The sequence below is a fragment of the Peromyscus maniculatus genome, chromosome 4 (genome assembly GCF_049852395.1).
Source record: "Peromyscus maniculatus bairdii isolate BWxNUB_F1_BW_parent chromosome 4, HU_Pman_BW_mat_3.1, whole genome shotgun sequence".
Classification (NCBI taxonomy): Eukaryota; Metazoa; Chordata; class Mammalia; order Rodentia; family Cricetidae; genus Peromyscus; species Peromyscus maniculatus.
In genome coordinates this window covers 109573048-109592585 of record NC_134855.1, presented here as the reverse complement: position 1 = coordinate 109592585, position 19538 = coordinate 109573048, and the positions used below count along the sequence as shown (strand labels likewise).

Here is a 19538-nt window from a genome sequence, read left to right as displayed (position 1 = left end):
GCAGAGTCCCAAGCGCTGCAGAGGCCGCCGCCTGCGCTGCCGCTCCCGGAGCCGCCGCTCGCCCTGGACACGCTTGGAGAAGGGCGCAGGGCGACCGCCCCGGCCCTTCCCTCCCTGCGACTCCGCGGCCACCGCTAGACCGGTTCCCTCGCGCCACTGTTCCCGCTGGGACTTTCACGACCCCGTGGCTTCCCCTCCGCTCCCCCTGCTCCACCGCTCCCCTGAGGCCCCCTCCGCGGCGGGAACTTGGGCAGGACCGACGGGACCCGCGCGCGGAGCTGGGCTCCGGCGCTGCGGCGATGCCCGCGGGCCCCCTCCTCGCCACTTGCTCGCCCTGTGCCGGGGCTCGGGCCCCGACGGCTGCGCCGTGAGATGACTTTCCGCGACCTCCTGAGCGTCACTTTCGAAGGACCCCGCTCCAATAGTAGCACTGGGGGCTCCGGCGCGGGCGGTGGAGCTGGCACGGCTGGACCCGAGGGCCCGGCGGTGGGCGGTGTGCCAGGGGCCACTGGCGGCGGCGCTGTGGTGGGAACCGGCAGCGGCGAGGACAATCAGACCTCCACGGGAGAACCGGGGGCTGCGCCCGGCGGTGAGGTGAATGGCTCAGCGGCCGTCGGGGGGCTGGTGGTGAGTGCACAGGGCGTAGGAGTGGGGGTCTTCCTAGCAGCCTTCATCCTCACCGCTGTGGCGGGCAACCTGCTCGTCATCCTCTCGGTGGCCTGCAACCGCCACCTGCAGACGGTCACCAATTATTTCATCGTGAACCTGGCGGTGGCTGACCTACTGCTGAGTGCAGCGGTGCTGCCCTTCTCAGCCACTATGGAGGTTCTCGGCTTCTGGGCCTTCGGCCGGACCTTCTGCGACATCTGGGCCGCGGTGGACGTGCTGTGCTGTACTGCCTCCATCCTTAGCCTCTGCACCATCTCTGTGGACCGGTACGTGGGCGTGCGCCACTCGCTCAAGTACCCAGCCATTATGACAGAGCGCAAGGCCGCTGCCATCCTGGCTCTGCTCTGGGCGGTGGCCCTGGTGGTGTCTGTGGGACCGCTGCTGGGCTGGAAGGAGCCCGTGCCCCCGGATGAGCGTTTCTGCGGCATCACCGAGGAAGTGGGCTATGCTGTCTTCTCTTCCGTGTGCTCCTTCTACCTGCCCATGGCAGTGATCGTGGTCATGTACTGCCGCGTGTATGTGGTCGCGCGCAGCACCACGCGCAGCCTCGAGGCAGGCATCAAGCGGGAGCCCGGCAAGGCCTCCTCCGAGGTGGTGCTGAGGATCCACTGTCGAGGCGCAGGCACTAGCGCCAAAGGAACCCATGGGACGCAGAGTAGTAAGGGCCACACCTTGCGCAGCTCGCTCTCGGTGAGGTTGCTCAAGTTTTCTCGGGAAAAGAAGGCTGCCAAGACGCTGGCCATCGTCGTGGGTGTCTTCGTCCTGTGCTGGTTTCCCTTCTTCTTCGTCTTGCCGCTGGGTGAGTGATCCCCTCGCATTAGACCCTTCCTTCCCTTCTGGCAAGTCCCTCCCTGGAAGGCTTAGATGGCCCACAACCTGTCTGTGGACATTTATGACTGTCCTGGTTGATTACTGTTGTAGAGGGAGAGGTCTCTTGGTACTTCTGAGTTTCCTTTTACAAGTTTCTCATTCTTTTTTTCTTACCCCTTTTAGCCATTTCAAACCTTGGTCTTGCTTTAGCTCCTTGGAAATCTGGGCAAACATCTCCCTGTAATTTGTGGCCAGCAGTAGTGTATGTGACCCCCACATAGACTCATCTCTGGAAACAGATACATAGTGGGAGAGCCCACATGCACTCATTCATTCACCAGCGACAGACCCAGGCCAGTCACCTTGTGTCTCAGCAGACACCAGAGGCCTTGCTTTTTCCAGTCGGCATTCATTCAGTGGCCCCTCTGGTGTCTGTGAAAACCCTGTGGGCTTTCCCTGCTGAAATCTCCTCTTGAAGGGGTTGGAGGAGGGGGACCTGTGGGGATGGGAAGGACAGGATTAGTAAACTGTCAAGTGGACAGGTACTTGGTTGATAGCACTTACAGAGTGAACTAGTTCCCTTACAAGGGCCCTGCAGTCCTGGGGGAAAGGCAGCTGTTCTCAGGGGATTCCTCCCACCCCTTGAGGCTAAAAGCCCCAGAGCAGGGCCCCAGGGACTGACCAGCACAGAGAGGAGAAAGGGGCAACGTTCCTAAGGCTCTTGGCTCTGGTCACTTTGCTCACTGCTGCAGCCGCTGCAGCTTCAGGCAGAGCCTCTCCAGCCTTCCCCTTGGCTGCTTGCACTTGTGAGACTCACTCAGGGAAGAAACAATGGCCCTCCCTCCCGATCCTCTGCAAGTCTCCCACAGGCAGCAGCCACGGTGACTTTTATATATCTTGATTCAGTTGTGTCGCTCTCCTGCAAGCCCCTTGGTGATTTCACTCTTCTTGGGGACAAAACTGTCTTCTGTAGCCTACAGAGGGTAGCCTTCAGATTTATTATTGTCCACCGGAAACAGGTCACTGTTAGTATTTACAGTGAGGGCCACAGGCATGAACTGCAGGAGTCCCCAGCAGAGGCTGTTCCCATCTGAAAGGGGGCTACTCAGGGAACTGCTTCCTTCCTCCGCCCTGGCCCTCACCCTCTGTGAGTAAGTTCCTTCCCTGTACCTATCTCTGGTCTTCTCACGTGATCTCCCCTGTGTCTGGAGGGCGCACCCCCTAAACCTCTTAGCTAACTCCCAACCTGTGGGTTTCTGCTTAAATCCCCCCATGAGTGTTTCACTCCCTCACTGGCTCTCTGGCTTTTCCTTTCAACTGCATCATCCCTGAACCCACAGCACCCCGAATGGTGCCTGGCATTTAAGGAGCAATATCACACTCTTCATTGAGGACACAGGCTCTGATACCAGACAGCTTGAATTCAAATCCCAACCCTGCTTCTCGATGGCTATATAGCCTCAGGCCTCTGTTTCTTCCTCTTTAAGTGAGGATGGGGATGACAGTAATAATTCTGACCTTGACAAGTGTTGTGAGAGCCAAGGAATTGCTGTGCATGAATGTGATTGAGGCTTCCGTGAATGTCATACAGTGACCACCCCGCTTCCCCCAGATCAGGAGAAGGAATAAATCCCCCACTGGAAAATCATCCAGCCAAAGTCTGCTTTGGGATTGGTTGGGGAATGTGAAAGCAACAAAGTTGCAGGAAGGGATTGATAGCCAGGATAAAGATGTTATGTGTCTGTTCATACACACACACATGCATACCCCCTCTCCAAGGCCCAGCCCCATGGCCCTGCTCTGGTCTTGCCTTGTGGAACCTGTCCAGAGGCACCTCATTCTCCTTCCTGTGTCTGTCTTCCTCACACCAGTCCCCACAGGGAATGCTCAGCCTGGGTAGAAAATGCCACCTCCTTTTTCACATTGTCCTTTACTTCTTTTAAACTTTTTTGTTACAGAATAGTATGCAAATGAGGAGAGACTAACCTAATAATATTATAATGATATAGTAAGCACCCATGGGCCTATGATCACCCACACTGAGCATGTGCTGCGCTTGCCGTATCTACCCTCTCTCCTTCCTCTTACTGCTTGCACAGAATAGATCACAGCTGAACCCAATGCCCCGCTTCCTCCTCTACCTCCACCTCCACCTCCCCCTCGACCTCCCCAGAGGTGATGCCGGCACTTATCACTCCCAGGTATTTGTGGAAACTCTTACCACAAACATCCACATTCATTTCAAAGCATAGCATTGTTCTGTGTGTCTTCAGAATCTGCACCCACTGTGCATATCACTCTTCAGTCTGCGTTTTTCATCCAACATTATGTCCTTGAGATTCATGCAGTGTGGGGCCATTATTAGTGCATTTGAGACTACTGCATGGTGTGCTGATCCAGTCTCCCGCTGAATGTTAGGTTTTTCTCATTTTTTTTCCACAGTTAAAAGCAACACAGCCAAAGACTAGGACTGTTTCTTGAGGTCCAGATCACATCATCTTCCAGGAGATCCTCTCTAAGTCTCTGTGACCTCTGCCGCTTGTTGGCACGTGCTGCTCTTCCTCTGCCTCTACATCTCTGCTGCTGCTCCCACATGGTATAGGAGCCCTAGAGATGTCTATATCTGGCTCCAGGAAGGGATTACATGGGCGTATGAATATGCAAAGCTATTAAGTTGTGTCTTTAGGATGTGCGTACCAGCTCAAACTCCTGGCAGAGCTTAATCCTGGGGAGCTGGCAATAATGAACAAACAGGACAGATGCGGAGCAAAGAAACAGAACATCCCACTCTGCCCCACATAGACTGAGGGCAAAGAGGAGGGTAGAGGCTGCTGTGGGAACGAGAGGGTGGCCTGGAGGCTGCTGAGGAGGGATAGGGGCCAGGAGGCTTGTGAGGGAAGAGGCGCCCTTGAGCGAACGTTCTGAGTTGCAATACTTGGTGGGGGATGTAGCCTTCAAGGGGCCAACCTGCTTTAGCTTGGAGGTGCTTGGGTTTGAGCACAGAGGTTGGGGATGAGGATGCTTGCGGGAGGGTGGGGTATCATCTCCCAGGAAGTAGCAGGAGAAGGGTGGAAGCCAGGGGAGTACCTGTTTAGAAAGAACCAAAGAAAAGTGAAGAAAGGCAGCTGGGAGAGGAGCGGTGCAGCCGAGGAGCATCGAGGCACAGCTGAGGTGCAGCCAAGGAATAGCTGAGGTGCAGCAGAGCAACAGTGAGGTACAGCCGAGGACCATCGAGGCACAGCTGAGGTGCAGCCAAGGAATAGCTGAGGTGCAGCAGAGCAACAGTGAGGTACAGCCGAGGACCATCGAGGCACAGCTGAGGTGCAGCTGAGGAATAGCTGAAGTGCAGCCGAGCAACAGTGAGGTGCAGCTGAGGACCATCGAGGCACAGCTGAGGTGCAGCTGAGGAATAGCTGAGGTGCGGCCGAGCAACAGTGAGGTGCAGCCGAGGACCATTGAGGCACAGCTGAGGTGCAGCTGAGGAATAGCTGAGGTGCGGCCGAGCAACAGTGAGGTGCAGCTGAGGACCATCGAGGCACAGCTGAGGCGCAGCTGCAGAGGTGGAAAACCTTCAGGTCCACGTGAGTGTGCCAGCTGTGACAAGCACCAGACATGGGGGTGCTGGGGAAGAGCAAGCGATGTGTGTCCACAAAAGGCCATGGTTATAGAAATGAAAAGAGCCACACGGCCACTCTCTGGGGGCCACAGTGCCCTCACTCACACCTCCCGTGTTCAGGAGACCCAGCTGCAATGGAGATGTAGCTGGTGAGCAGAATCAGTGTGGGCTAGCAAGAGTGTTAAGGAAAGTCTGGAATCCCAGAGGAATGCTACCACGAAGGGCCATAGACTGCTGCCTATCAGCCCCCAACATGCTGGCTGGTCATAGTAGTTATAACCTGAGCACTGGGGAGGCTGAAACAGCCCATTTAGTGAGATCCTGCCCCCCAAAAAAAGAGCGATATGCTTTTGGTCAAGCCAAATGTTCTGTAAAGGAAGACCAACAATAGGGTGTTCTGAATTGTGAGGCCCCCTAAGGACAGATGCAAGGCACACAAAATCATGAAGGGCCCACATAAGCTATAGATCATCTCATTTACGTCTGCCTTACTTCCCCACGAGGAACAAGCATGGAGGCAGGCAGAGACTACATAACAGGAACCTCAGACATCGCCTGTCTGGTACTACATACAGCCCCAGGGAGCACAGGGAGCTGCTGGTGCCAGGGCCGTGTGTGGACACTTGCAGCCCTTGCCCTGGTGAGTGGCCACAGGCCTGTCTGCCCTCTTGCTCTGTCTGTTTCATGCATGACAGCACACTTACAGGACGGGCCTGAGCAGGGCAGTACTTCCTGTTCAGTCTCAGAGGCATTCCAGATCAGACTGGAAAGAATACAGACATACCCTGTGGGAGCTATGGAGAAGAGAACTCTTGACATCCCTGCCCAGGACAGACACATTTCCTCTGGTCCTAAGCAAGCTGGCACAGGGCTGGATGCCATGGGGGAAAAAATCATAAGAAACTATATAAATGGACGCTGGTCACAAGCATCCTAAACTGTGGTGTGTATGGGCAAGGACAGCCGTCAGACTACTACCTAGGACTTGTCTGGAAAACTTCAAGATGGAAGATGGCCAATGTAAGGGTACCCTGCCGGAAGTGTACTGATTAGAACTTCTGCCCCTGGAGCACACGGTGCATGAGTCTGCTCAGCCCCAGATATCTAGTCTGAGTGTTTGATAGCCTTTCCTGTATGCCCTGTATGCCCAAGGGAGACAAGGGACAGGGACCCTTGCCCCTCCTGAGCACCCAACTGCAGGAGAGCAGCTGTTCTCTTCAGGGAGCCTCCAAGGGCCGTGCCTCTCCTCAGTGCCTTTTTTTTGCATTTGGTTTTGATGTACATGGCAAGTGCCTCTCAATGAGACCCAGAAGTAGGGTTGCCCTTGAAGCCTGCACATACAGGACCCAGCCTCACCCCTAGCCATTCTGATGACACTGACGGACCCTGGGTTTCCATTTCCAGCTCTCTGGTTTCTGACCAGGTCACCAAGCATCACTGGCTTCTGCAGCCGTTTTATTTTTTGCAGTGATGAGGACTGGACCCAAGCCATGTGTTCCACCGCTGAATTACACCTCAAGTCCCATCACTGTGAATGTCACCACCCAGGACAGCTTCAGAGGCTCTGACTGAAGTCCACACAGTCCATCCATGCCTCATGACTGTATTCCAGCCATCTGGGAGCCATAACTGGTCCTCTCTTTCATAGCGCTGGCCTGTCTTTATGGTACAGAGAACGTCTCTGACCCTCAGACTTAGTCCGTTGCCTTCCTCCAATGCACCACGCTGTCAGGATTCAATGTGTATCATAGCTGAGGACACTTACCACATAGCACAGTAGAGTAGCCATGTTGGTGGGGTACCCAGGCTTGACAGACCTGGAATGGGCAGTCTATGAGAAAGCGGGTCCAGAGATGATGCCCAGGCAGGAGAATGGAGAAATAAACCATTTGTTCATAGACTAGACTACTATACAGCAAGGAAAAATAACAAGTGAATTTTATGGACTTTCTGCTGAGTGGAGTAAGCCAGCTTGGGAGCATAAAGTGTGTTTACCATATGATTCTACTATGTGTATGACATTCAAAAATCGGCAAAATCTAATCAATGATAGAAATGAAAACAGTGGTTACCTTTGTGTGCACGAGAGAGTGGAGACAATGAGTGCCAGCTGGAAGCCAGTGCTAGAACTTTCCGTGATGCTCGGGGACAGATGCAAGTGTTGTCATCATGGTATACACTTAAGGCACACACACTTACATTAGTGTTTGCAAATCCAAAAACCTGCTCTGTATCTGTAAGCTCCTACCTTCCACAGAGCAGGCGCTCGGCGGACTTGTGCAGGGCAGGGAAGTGGAGAAACCCATGTATTTGCATATCCTGATGCCGTGGGTCTGGGTGGCACAGAACAGCCCGGTGTTTTGCTTCAGTCCAGTCTATTTTATCAGAGTATTACGGCATTTTATAATAAAATCTTAACTGTGCACACACTATTATTAACTTAGGAACAATGCTGCACAGCCGGTCCCTAGCACTTGATGATCATACCAGATGGAAGTTTCAACAGCTCCTGTTCAGAAACTGAGGGCCCCAAAGAGACGTCTGTTCTCCGGCATGGTTTCTAGGCATCTGTGCTGTTGTGTGGTACCTTACAGGTTTTGTGCTTGGCCACAAACTGTCTCCCTTTGACAAGCCTTCAGGATCCGAGTGTGTTCTTGCTCTCAGTCTACTGAGAGTTTCGGGCTCAGCTTGTACTTTCCAGCCCCAGGCCTGGCATTCGCAATTTCTCTTTTATTGGGAAATGACAATTAAGATACCACAATGTGAGCTCTCAGCTGCTGACCGACACCGCTATCATATCTGCCGTCAGTTCTGGCTCGGGTTCAGGACAGAGCTAAGAAATACAATACCTTTAGAAAACCCCAAAACACTAACGATGCCTGAGTATTAGGGTCACAAGCTGTCTCCTCCATTTCCATCCCTAGTCTAGCCATCCATGTGGCACCATTGTACTGAGGCTGGCCTATGATGGCACCTCATCCTCCAGGCTAGACTGACGTTCCCTCTCCTCTGTCCTCTTAGAGCCATGCTTGAGTCCCTGTGCCCACCTGCATCCCCCACCCCTGCATCCTCAGTGGATCTGTGTCTTGAGTCCATCTGCTCGGTCCTCCCTCCTTGGCTCCCATTATGGTGAGCTCAGCCTCAGTGTGGCTCTCACCTCCCTGTCTCCGATTTTGCCTGCCATGCCTGAGAGGCAGCCAATCCCATGACTTAGCCCTTCATTTGCTCTGAGCACTTTTAACTCCCTCTCACCCCTCACTGCTGGGAGTCTCAAATCCAGAATTGGGCCCACCGTTCTCCCATGTGGTACAGCCGTGTGCTGATGAATACATTCTCATTGGCTCTGGGATGGGACTGATTTGTAGTATCAGCCCATTCCTGTGGTATAAGTATTCTCAACGTAATCAATGTCAAGTTATGAAAAACACAACCACCCAGTTCACTAAATTCCTGAGAATGCAGTCAGCTCTCAAGAGCCAGTACAAACTACTTAGCTGAGCGTGCCAAAGAGGTATCAACCTCTACGTAGTCAGCCCTCTGCCCAGGGACAGCCTCCGGGTGTTCTTGGGAGCCCTTGCAGGTTCCCTTCAGCTCTAATTATCCGAAGTTCTTTCCTTCCTAAGGGAGCTGCTTCTGTCAGCTCTCCATACCTTCCATCACCTTTCCTATACACAGCACACGGTTCTGTCTAGAGCTGTGGTAACAAGTGTCCCGTCCCACCCCACCCCCCACCCCGCTCAGCAGGATGGCCTCCTTTGCCCTCATCCTTACCCTACCATCTCCTTGGTAGCTTTCCTCCGTTATAGCTACTTGTAAAAACGTCCCTTGTCACTTACTTCTTAAAGACTATTCTGATATTGGCCCTCCTCTTCCAGCCAGCAGTGCCTGGCCCCACTCAGGGTAGCTCTTGCCGTCCTAGCCCCTCCCACTTTGGCGCTGTCGCCAATGGCAACCCCATAGTCACTCTCTAGGGTACTTTGGAGCCCTTTCATCCTCTCCTGTTATGTCAGCCTTCCCTCCTGGACTCTCGCCATCCCTCAGGTCTTACCCTGCATGCACACTTCTCTGGTGGTACCCTCAGCCTCCTTAGGGGGCCCTTCCCCCCCCCCCCGATCCCCGTTTAATTTCAGGTCCATATTCCAGACCCTCAAACCGTATTAATTTCCTATCTTGCTGTAACAAATGACCATTGATTTAGTGGCTTACAACAATGAATCATCTTCTGGGGATGAAGGTCATAAGTCCTCAAATCAGGTCCTGGCTAGCTGTCTCCCTAGGGGATCTAGGGGAAAGATGTTCCCTGACCTTCCGCAGTCCCTGAGAGACAGCTCTGGTCCCTCCTCCGTGCAGAAGTGTCCACCATCACATCACCATCTGACTCTCACCCTCTGCTTGGGCCCTTGTGAGACTACCTTGTGCCGATCCGGCTTACTTGCATTAGCCATGGAAGGTCTGGACAGCCCAGGGGCCCTTATTCCATCTGCTGCACTCCCACACCCTGACGTACCAGCTTCCCTTCCTGGGCTCCCCTTTCCACTCCCCTGACTCTGCTACTTACCATCTTCCCACACGGCAAGAGGCATCTCTGCATCCTCTGGTGCTCGCAGCCTGAGCTTTATCCTCAGTCCTTCTTCCACACCCCAGCCAGCCACTCTGCCCACTGAGCATCTCTCTCTTCAGCCTGTCTCATTTTCCCATTCCCACTGCCCTGCCTAAGCAAATCAGCCGATGAATGTCACAGGTCCCCTGTGCTGGCCACCATCACCTTCCTAGCAGGAGCTGGCCGCTGACCATCCTAACAGGGCCACGATGCCAATGCTATCAGCTATGAGAGAAAATTGACACAGAGAGGCTGAGTAACATGATCCAAGTTCCCACCTCACTTGGTGTAAGGTCTGACATTGGAACCCAGGCACTTTGGCCCCCAGCATCCTTGTTATTGCTTGCCTGGATGAAAGACTGGACTGGGCTAGGGTAAGATGTCAGTCGGGAACCATATTTTCGGTTTTAAATATCACCCAGACCCTCGGTCCCTACACAGATCTCCCAGGCTCTTTGTCAGATGTCCTTCTGCACTGACTGCTCATCATGAGGAAGGCCTGAGCATGTCATAGGTCATGGCTTCTTCCTGAGTGGCCTGGGCTCTGCCAGACAAAAGCTGAGAGCCCATGGTCCCTGAGCTAAGCCCTGGGCAAGTGGAAGATTTGCCTTCCTCACTCTGATGACCCAGAACAGACGTTGGCCCTGTGATTGGACGGCGTCCAGGCTGCTCAGCACGGGGACTCCCATCCATGGTGCCCACTGCCAGGGGGAGCCTTCTGTCCTGGGCAGAAGCTTCTATCCTGCACAGCCCCAGGAGCACTGTCAGCACAGTCCAGAGGGGCTCCTGCTTGGAGTAAGTCTAGTTTGGCTAAGCGCAGGAGCCACTGGACAGATGTGCAGCCCCAGCCACCCGACTGTCCGAGGCCACAGATTGGAGCAGGGCAGATCATTAAGGAAGTGTTACAGAGGGGGAAAGGGAGGGAAGAGAGTGGGAATGTGGGGAGATAGGAAGAAGGATAAAAAAGAGTTGATGATATGATAGGACCCGGGGCAGAGCTAGAGGGATCCAGAGAAGGAGAGCCTGGAGTTCATATCCATAACATACTCTGAGAGCTGCCCTGCCGTTCCATGTCCCTCAACCCATAATGGAGGCCAAGGTTCTCTGCCAGCTTCAGGGAGCCCAACAGTCCTGAGGCCGGCAATCCTGGGGCCCAGAAGAACATCGGACCCATTCCTGATGTATCTCAAGCAAGAAGACTCTGCCAGTGGCCCTTCCCCAAGGAAACTGGCAATGCCCCCAATATGCCCTGCCATGTCCTCTTAATCTATATGGAGTCCAGAGCTTACCCAGGTCACGTCTTCCTGACAGCCCTCCCATGATTCTTTCCAATTCAAAGTAGCCTTGTTTCTTCTCATGCTCCCCTCACTCACTCTCCTCTTCAGCTCTCTGAACTCCCTGGCTTCTTCTCCAAAGTATCAGGGATTCTTGCTGCTTCCGGACCTTTGCTCACGCTCTTGCTTCCACCCAGAATCTATTTCCCAAGACACACACACACACACACACACACACCACGGTTCTCCTTATAGGTCCTCAGTTCAAGTACTGTATCAGAGAGGTTTTCTGGCTGTGCAAGGGACAGAGGTCCAGAGTCCCCTGGGGAGGAGGGACAATGAACACCAGTGTAAGAGCCACTAAATGGCCAGCTGGAGAGCTGGGACATAGGGGTTATCAGGGGTTTGCATTCCTTCTCTCCCGACCCTGCTGGTGGGAGGAGGCATGAGGACCAGAAGATGGCGGAATTTTAGCTCCTAGTATCTCTCTCGGCCACAGGAATAGCATGCTATCGACAGAGGTCACTAGTGGGGGAAGGGCAAAAGGCAGGGGGTGGGGGACACAGTCTGATACTTCATGGCCAGCTACAACTTCTGCTCGGGGCTGGCTGTGAATTCTGACAGCCTGCCAAGGACATGCTCCTTTCTGGGGATGCCAGAAGAGACTGTTAATCACAGAGCCTGCCTCTCGGCCTCAGAGCTGTCCATCCTCCTCAGGGCTTGGCCTATTTGTTCCTGTCCCTCTCTCAGCTCCTCCTTAGCCTGCCCTTCTGCTCCTTGGGAAATAACACTGGCTGGGATAAACCAGGCTGCAAAGAGGCCACCACTCCCCAGCCCCCCCCCCAACCCCACCTTCTCTTCCCCAGTATGGGCCCAGCTGGGCCAGCCAGAAGGGTTTACCTGCTGACCAGGCCCCTTTCTGGCCAGCAGTGGCCACATTGCAGGACACTAAGCTAGACCTCTTACACCACATCGGTGTTGGTCGGCATTGCCGTCTCCGTGACGAATCCTGAGACAGCTCAGTGAAAAAGAGAAAGCTTTCTTTTGGGTCACTGTTTGGAAGGCTGCAGTCTGTGATTGGCTGGCCCATTGTTTGGGGCATGTGGCGAGGCAGCATGTCAGGGAAGCAGTGAGTAGCTGGGAAACAGAAGAGGAGCCACACTCCCAGTGACCTGAAATCCTCTAGCTAGTCCCCCACTTCTTAGCCGTTCCACCACCTCCCAGTAGCTGCGTGGACGGGGGAGCACGCCTTCAACACATGGGCCTTCCGGGGAACTAACAACCCTCTTGCAGGACTTCCGGAAGGCAAGTGGGTACAACCGAGCCAAATGGATGGAAACTGAGCGGAGGTGAGAGGTGAGGAACGAGAGGGAGGCCTGAATAGAAGGACCTGCTTGGGGCTAAACGTGAACTCGGAGGAAGGCAAGACAAAGGTCGCTCTACGTCTCCCTGTGTTAGCGGAGCTGTAGCGTGTTCTTAGAGCTGTGGATGCCACTGAGAAGGGTCAGAGGAAAGAAGAGAAATCATTTTAAAGAAAAAACCTCCTTGAAGCTGTGTGCAGATTGGAGGGTGGAGGCTGGAGGCTGTCGGGGATGCTGCAGCCGTCTAAGCAAAATGAGATGAAGAGAGGCACCAGGCTCCAGGAGCCAGGTGGAGGGCCCACCTGCTAGAAGGGGAGCCAGGCATGGTTAGATGTGTGGGATAGACTCCTTCAGCGGGGCCAAGCAGAGGAGACAGAAGTCACGTCCTGGAGTCACCGGCCCAGGGTGGAAGGGGATGAGGGATAGAGAAGCTGAATTGTGACTCCAGCAGGATTGGAGAAGGCAGTCAGCACTGGAACACAATAGTGCTAGGTGACAAGTAAGCAGAGTGGAGACATCCAGTTAGGTGTAGAGTCTGGGCGGCCTTGCTGCAGAGGCGGTGGAAGAAGAGTCTGGGGGAAAGCTGAGGTCCGTGTGGGTGAGGGTGTGGGTGAGGGTGTGGGTGAGGGTGTGGGTGAGGGTGTGGGTGAGGGTGTGGGTGAGGGTGTGGGTGAGGAGCAACAAGGGAGACAGTGACCGCAGCCGCCACCGCCACAGAGTGGGGGAGGGGAGGGGCAGGTGGAGTTATGCACATTACACCCCCCACTCCCACCCCATCCCCATTACCTTAGGGAAACAGAGGGGCTGCTGGAGGGTTTTAAGCAGGGGACTAACAAGATCAGTTAACCTTTTTTCAAAAGTTGTTTGAAGGGCTGAGACTGCTCAGCAGATAAAGTGCTTAACAAGCAAGCGCAGGGACCGAATTTGGATCCCCAGCACCTGTGTAGAGGGTTGGACACACAGGGGTGTGAGCATGAAGCCCCAGAGCTGGGGAGACAGAGATGGGAGGGAAGGGGGACGTTAGGACAGTCGGGCTGGGGGAAAGAAAGAGCCGGAGCCTCGGACAGAACCAAGGTCAGAGCCTCACGCGTGTTCAGGCTTTGATCCTGTGGCTCCCAGGTTAGGTTCTGGCTGGATGAGGAATGTGGATATGGGAGGGTGGTGAAGGAAGAGGCTGGGGTGCTGGCAGCGTGAGTGCCCGCTAAGCAGGGAAGGATGCAGATGCTAGGAACAATCTAAGGAGCTGGCAAATGGTTACACTCCCGATAAGGAAAAAGAGAGGGAGGATGTGAGAGGCTGCAGTGAGCAGTGTACAGCGCCTGTGACTCAAGAGTAGACTAGCTCCGGCTTGTGCTTGCCAAGGACCCCCAGCTGCTGTGTGGACATACCGCTGGGGCAGGCGCTGCCGTTAGACAGGGGTGGTAGTCTGGGCCACAGTCACAAGGAAGCAGGGCAAAGCTTCAGGACTCAACAGTTGATGACAGGTGTCGTGTGGGGTGCCATAGGGGAGAGTCTATGGGTGTATCAGTACCCACTGCATTTCAAAGTGAGTATGATGTGTTGGGGAGGCGGGGTGAAGGGCTTTGTGGCTCACCTGCTACTGGGGTCCTCATCTGGGACCGTAACAGGAAATATCTCCCAAGACCTGCTGCTCCTGGAATCTGCAACCTGCAGCACAGATGCCTGGATTTTCTAAGCACACGGTGGTCAGAAAGAGAGTAGGGACCAGTCATGGTGGAGGCTGAGGGATCATCCATCTCCCTCGGACCTTCAGTTTGCACAGGCCCACTCCTGAGTGCCTGCCTGCATCGCTTACCCGGGGGTTTCTGCAGCACATTCATCCTTGTGGTCCATCCAAAAAGTAGGCAGAAAGTGAGAAAAGTTATAGCTGAAGAAAGCAGCTGAAGATTGATGGAAACGAGTGGTAGATACCCACATCCCTCCGCACTGGTGGGGAAACCCGGAGAACCCCTTTGGGGTTAAGCCTCAGTTTCCCATATTAGCAACTGACTTACTGGCATCCTTCCCCCTGTGTTAGCACCTACACAAGGTGTTCCCCTCCCAGGCTAAAGATTTGCACTTGCACCCTGTCCCAGAGCTTGCTTCTGGGGGAACTCGAAGTCAGACCTCAAGGGAAGCTGAAGGCAACTGGTGGGGCTGGAAGGCTGCCTTTGAATCCCAGCCCCTCCGTGTGTGTGAGGAATTCCCCGTTCCAGGAAGACTCTGGACAAGTCAGTCGTGCATAAATTAAAGAATCAGTGTTTGTAGTAAGATTGGGGCAGTACTAAAACAAGTCACAAATCTGAAGAAAAACCAGGCTGGCAACAACCGCTGGAAAGCATAGTCCACTGGTGCGTCATCGACAGCGAAACAGGAAAGACTATGTAGTCTGAGTCGGAATGTTATTTCCAGCATTTGGCCTGACTTTGCAGCCATTGAGGGATGCTATTCTTGAGGGCTATCTTCCTGCAGGGTAAGGTCATTCTGGCATTTTCCAGAATAACACCTCTCCCAGGGGAAACCGACTTTACAAGCCCCCAGTACCCACAAACCCACTGTGTTCAGTTACTGTTTCTGACCACTCTCTAGATATAGATGGCAGGTTCCCTTCCCAGGGCTGATGCCCTCTCTGAAAAGCCACAGGAAGCAGGGGGGCGGGGGTGGTGGTGGTGGTGGTGGTGGTGGTGGTGGTGGTGGTGGTGGTGGTGGTAAGAAGATCTCAGGGGTGGGTGAGTGGATGGGTTGGTTAGTTGATTTGCTTCCTGTCCTGGGGATTGAACCCAGGGGCTCTCAAGTGTTGCAGGAGTTGTCTAGCACTGATCTATACTCCCAGCCCAACACGTTTGGATTAAAATTCTGCTAAGCATTGAGATCTGAAATTTATGAATCTACATGACATTCCATCCAGAGGAGCATTACTGTCTCCAGTTCACAGAAAAAGAGAGACTTTCAGTGGCCGGCGACGACATGAGCAAGATGTAAAAGGCTGAGCTGTGTGGTGCCCCCGCCTCCTCCTGCCATCTCTTAGCATCAGGAACTGGTTTCTCCACATGGATAGTAGGTGATATGCAAGGCGGTTAATGAGTGGGGCATAGTGCCTCTGTCCCTGGGGAGGGTGGCACACTGCCCGTATTTGGAGGAATCAAAGACAGAGAAAAAATACCACAGTTTGTCAAGGATTGTCACTCCTGACATTCCGTGTCAAGGATGAAGCACCTGGCCCCAACTTCTGCCCAGGGCAAGGCAGGTGAGGAAGTGGCCTCTGTACGGTCCCTTTACGCTCAACCCCTTTCCCTTGGGAGTGGCTTCCTTAGGGTCCGTGCTGAGGATCCTAAGAGAAAGGTTTGTGGGAAACAGGTTCTCAGCACCCATCCCCATCTGCCTGGTGTTCTGTTCTCCCACCCAAAGCCATGCCAGAAGCTTTTCATCACCACTCACCCTGCGACAGCACCACATCCCTGTAGTTTTCCAGGCATGGGTAGTGCACTCTTGGAGCTTAATTCTGAGTTGTATCTCTCACTCGCTTAAAATACCCATGGTTCCTAACAACCCTTAGAGTGAAAGCTGAGCCTTCATTCAAGGCCCTCCATTATGGAGCCTAGATGAGGTGTCAGAGTTCATTCTACAGCCGCTGGCTTCATGCCTGTCCTGTCCCGGCTGAGTCTGGGATGGTTGGGAGGTGTCCCTGGGCCTGCACTGAGCCCTGAGCTTCAGTGGTAATCACACTGTCACCTAGATCCAGCACCACTTTCTCACTCCTCCACAGTACCCAGCAATGGGCAAACTTTGGTCACCCCTTAATTCCAGGCTTCTTTCTCTTTGTGCTTAGACAGTGGGAACACTACAGAGACAGAGTGCCATAAAACACCGTACAAAAGATGGCAAATCAACTCATTTTGTTAAAAAAAAAAAATAGTCGTCAAAATATTTTCATGGAACTTATAGCAGAATTGTGTTTCCATATCAACGCCTTCAAGAACAGGACGTGCTGGTGTCTTCTAGAAGGTGCCCTTTGCGGAGAAGGGGACCATGAAGAGACCTCCACACAGACCCCAGTAACTGAGCTCCATAGCGAAGACTGGAGATGGAGAAACTGAGGCTGCGTGTGGTTTGGTTTCACTCTGGTCAGGATTTGTTGCCGTGCCCAAATAACGATCAAGTCGGACTCAGAAAACAGGAAGATGACTCCTTTTTCGCCATCTATATTCACAGAGAAAGGCCCCCTTGTGCGCTCCTGCCGGTGACTCAGCTTCTGAGGTAGGCAGCTGTCAACCTCCCCGCTACCCACATCCGTTAACTACCCGCCTCTCTGTCCCCTGCAGGCTCTCTGTTCCCGCAGCTGAAGCCATCAGAGGGCGTCTTCAAGGTCATCTTCTGGCTGGGCTACTTCAACAGCTGTGTGAACCCGCTCATCTACCCCTGCTCCAGTCGCGAGTTCAAGCGCGCCTTCCTCCGCCTCCTGCGCTGCCAGTGCCGCCGCCGCCGCCGCCGCCTCTGGCGCGTCTACGGCCACCACTGGCGAGCCTCGACAGGAGACCAGCGCCCTGACTGTGCCCCCAGCCTGCGCGTCGCACCCCCGGGAGCCCCCCTGGCCCTCACTGCACACCCGGGCCCGGGCCCCGCAGGCACGAACGAGCCGCCGGCTCCGGTCTCCGGCCGTCGGAAGCCAGCCTCCGCCCTCCGGGAGTGGAAACTGCTCGGGCCGCTGCAGAGACCCACGACCCAGCTGCGCGCGAAGGTGTCCAGCCTGTCCCACAAGATCCGCTCCGGGGGCGCGCGGCGCGCGGAGACTGCGTGCGCCCTGCGGTCGGAGGTAGAGGCGGTGTCTCTAAGCGTCCCCCACGACGGGGCCGAGGCGGTCATCTGCCCTGCCTGTGAGCCAGCCGACTACAGCAATCTCCGGGAGACTGACATTTAAGGACCGAGACCAACCCAGGTTGGGGGATGTGCTGGAGCCAGGGATGGGGTGCATTGTGGGACGCTGCCTCCGGATCCAGGGCTCTGACCACACGGGGGCTCCATCCCCAGAGCAACAGGAACTGGACCTGGGGTCGGAGCCCTTCCAAGGTGGTGAGTTATGGCGCCCCCTGCTGGCCGTAGGTGTCCAGAGCTCTTCCTGGAAGGAAAAGACTGCAGGATTCACCCTTCTCATCCAGTCTGAAAACTGCTTAGTCAGCTGGTCCTGAAGTCTGGGCCACACCCCTTGGGGAGGAAGAGGTACAGATTCTTGCTTTGCTGCTCCCAGGAAAAAGATCAGTGGACAGTTGGTACTCCTACGGCCACCCGGAGGAAGTCAGTGGACCTACCATAGGAACCGCATACTGCAAGCTTTGGTGGCATATTGGATGATGCCCGCCATACAAATCTGTTGTTTTTCGCCCTAGGCCCACTGCCCCCTCCCCACATTCCTAACCTGTATGTACCCTTCACCTGGCCCAGTCCTCACTATTACCCCCCCCCCGGGGCCTTACTGTTTACACTCTGTACATAATTCATTGTGCCTGTCTGTGCCCATCACTTCTCACTGGGATTCCAGGCTGCCGACAGGGGAGAGCCTTATTTATCATTTTGAAGCCTATTTATTGGTAAGAGTACTTATATTTTGTTCAGACTGTGCAAACTGTCCATCTTTGGCCTGTAATTCCTATAGAGCCTCCTTTTTCTAAAATCCTTAGACCACCACAGGATAGTCGATGTTCACCTTGCTAGTTTTATCATAACTGCCTCTCTGACAGTTGCTGCCCTTGAGAGGGGTGCTGTAGAGGTCAGAAACATATTTTGGGAGTTGGTTCTCTCCTTCATCCATGGGCGTCACTATCCTTTGGTCACTGTCCTTTGGGTCTTTCAGCAAGGTGAAAAGACTTTGGGGCTTTGCTGGCTTTTAAAAGTCACATAAGCACACACTTTCTTTTTGTCCGCCTCCCTAGATGCATCTGTGATGCTCTGAGGGTCTCAGGGAACATAGCGGCTACCAGTGTAACTGGGAAGACGATACAGGAAGAGATAGATATACACACCCCATGCAGACAAGTGTGTGGACGATGAGAAAACCCACACTTAGGAGGCATATTCCTTCAGCTCCAAGTAAAGGCATACACCCCGGGGTCATAAACCATTCAGTCTCTAAAAAGAGAATACCAATCACATTTATCCAACCCGCATGGGTGTGATAACTGTGACCGGTGGGCTCTTAGAAGGACAGCTATCTGAACAATTCCCTGAAACTGGAAGAGCCAGGTACCGGCGCCAACATGGATAGGTGTTGGGAACCAAAAGCGTCTGTCCTCCGCAAGCATCACCACAATTCCAAACCTTCCGCAATAATTTTACAAGGTTGAAAAGGAAATGGTAGGGGGCTTAGAAAGAAGTGACTTACAAAGCAAGCTGGGATCCGGTTTCAGAACTGGCCTCCCCTAAGCACCCCGGTGCAGAGGAGCAGGTACAGCAGGTACTAGGAATATGCTACATACTCAAAAAAAAGAAAAAAAAAAAAGGCCCCCTTTGTACCTACTGACATTCTTAAAGCTAGGGGACAGGCTTTGCTATCTTCTCACAGAGGTGGAATACATGGGTGAAGTCAGAAATCAGTGAGAGAGTAGCCCCCAGTGTCAAGTAATTGAGCATTGACCTCTTGGGTAGAAGTGAGTCAGGTTTGTTTCATAAACTTGCTTAGGTTTGGGGGGCCCACCCAGTGGGAGTGGAGGTGATAGACTTGACAGCCTGATCAGTGTTTGTGCCAAGCATGATAATCATCTCAGACCCTATCTCCTGGGCACACTGCTGCTCCCCACACTAGGAACGGGGTGTGAATGAGGTGCAGAAGGCTGCAGAGCCCAGAGAGAGATCATCTTCAGCAGAGGCCTCCAGGGATCGTGTTCTCATAGCTAATAAAGCGCTGCTGCTGACCTCACTCCTGGGACATGACAGGCTCATGGCCAAGAGGGATGGATGGAAGAGTGACGGAGTGGGGGGGGGGGGGGGATTGCAGGTGACGTCAGGAAAATCTGGGAGAATGCACCATTTCTTGGGGCCTCACGTGATCTTAGAGGAGAAGGCCCGAAGACATCTATGGTTGGGGAAAGGATGGTTCTAGGAGCTGGGACAAAGACTGCCGCAAGCTTTAAAGGACACCGCTGTTTGTCCAAGTCCTCAGGCCCATCCTTAGCCTCATTCCTGCCTCCTACCCCAGGATCCCAGCTGCCGCCTAA

At 54.0% G+C, this 19538-nt stretch overlaps 1 protein-coding gene across 1 annotated transcript; it reads left to right on the top strand.

The window, feature by feature from the left end:
* The first annotated feature begins 238 nt into the window (after nt 1-238).
* Adra1d (adrenoceptor alpha 1D) lies at nt 239-17950 on the top strand. The gene is made up of 3 exons (XM_076570683.1): nt 239-1468; nt 16653-17266; nt 17431-17950. The coding sequence occupies exons 1-2, from the start codon at nt 373-375 to the stop codon at nt 17246-17248; spliced, it is 1692 nt and encodes a 563-aa protein (XP_076426798.1). The 5' UTR covers nt 239-372; the 3' UTR covers nt 17249-17266; nt 17431-17950.
* The last annotated feature ends 1588 nt before the right edge of the window (nt 17951-19538 follow it).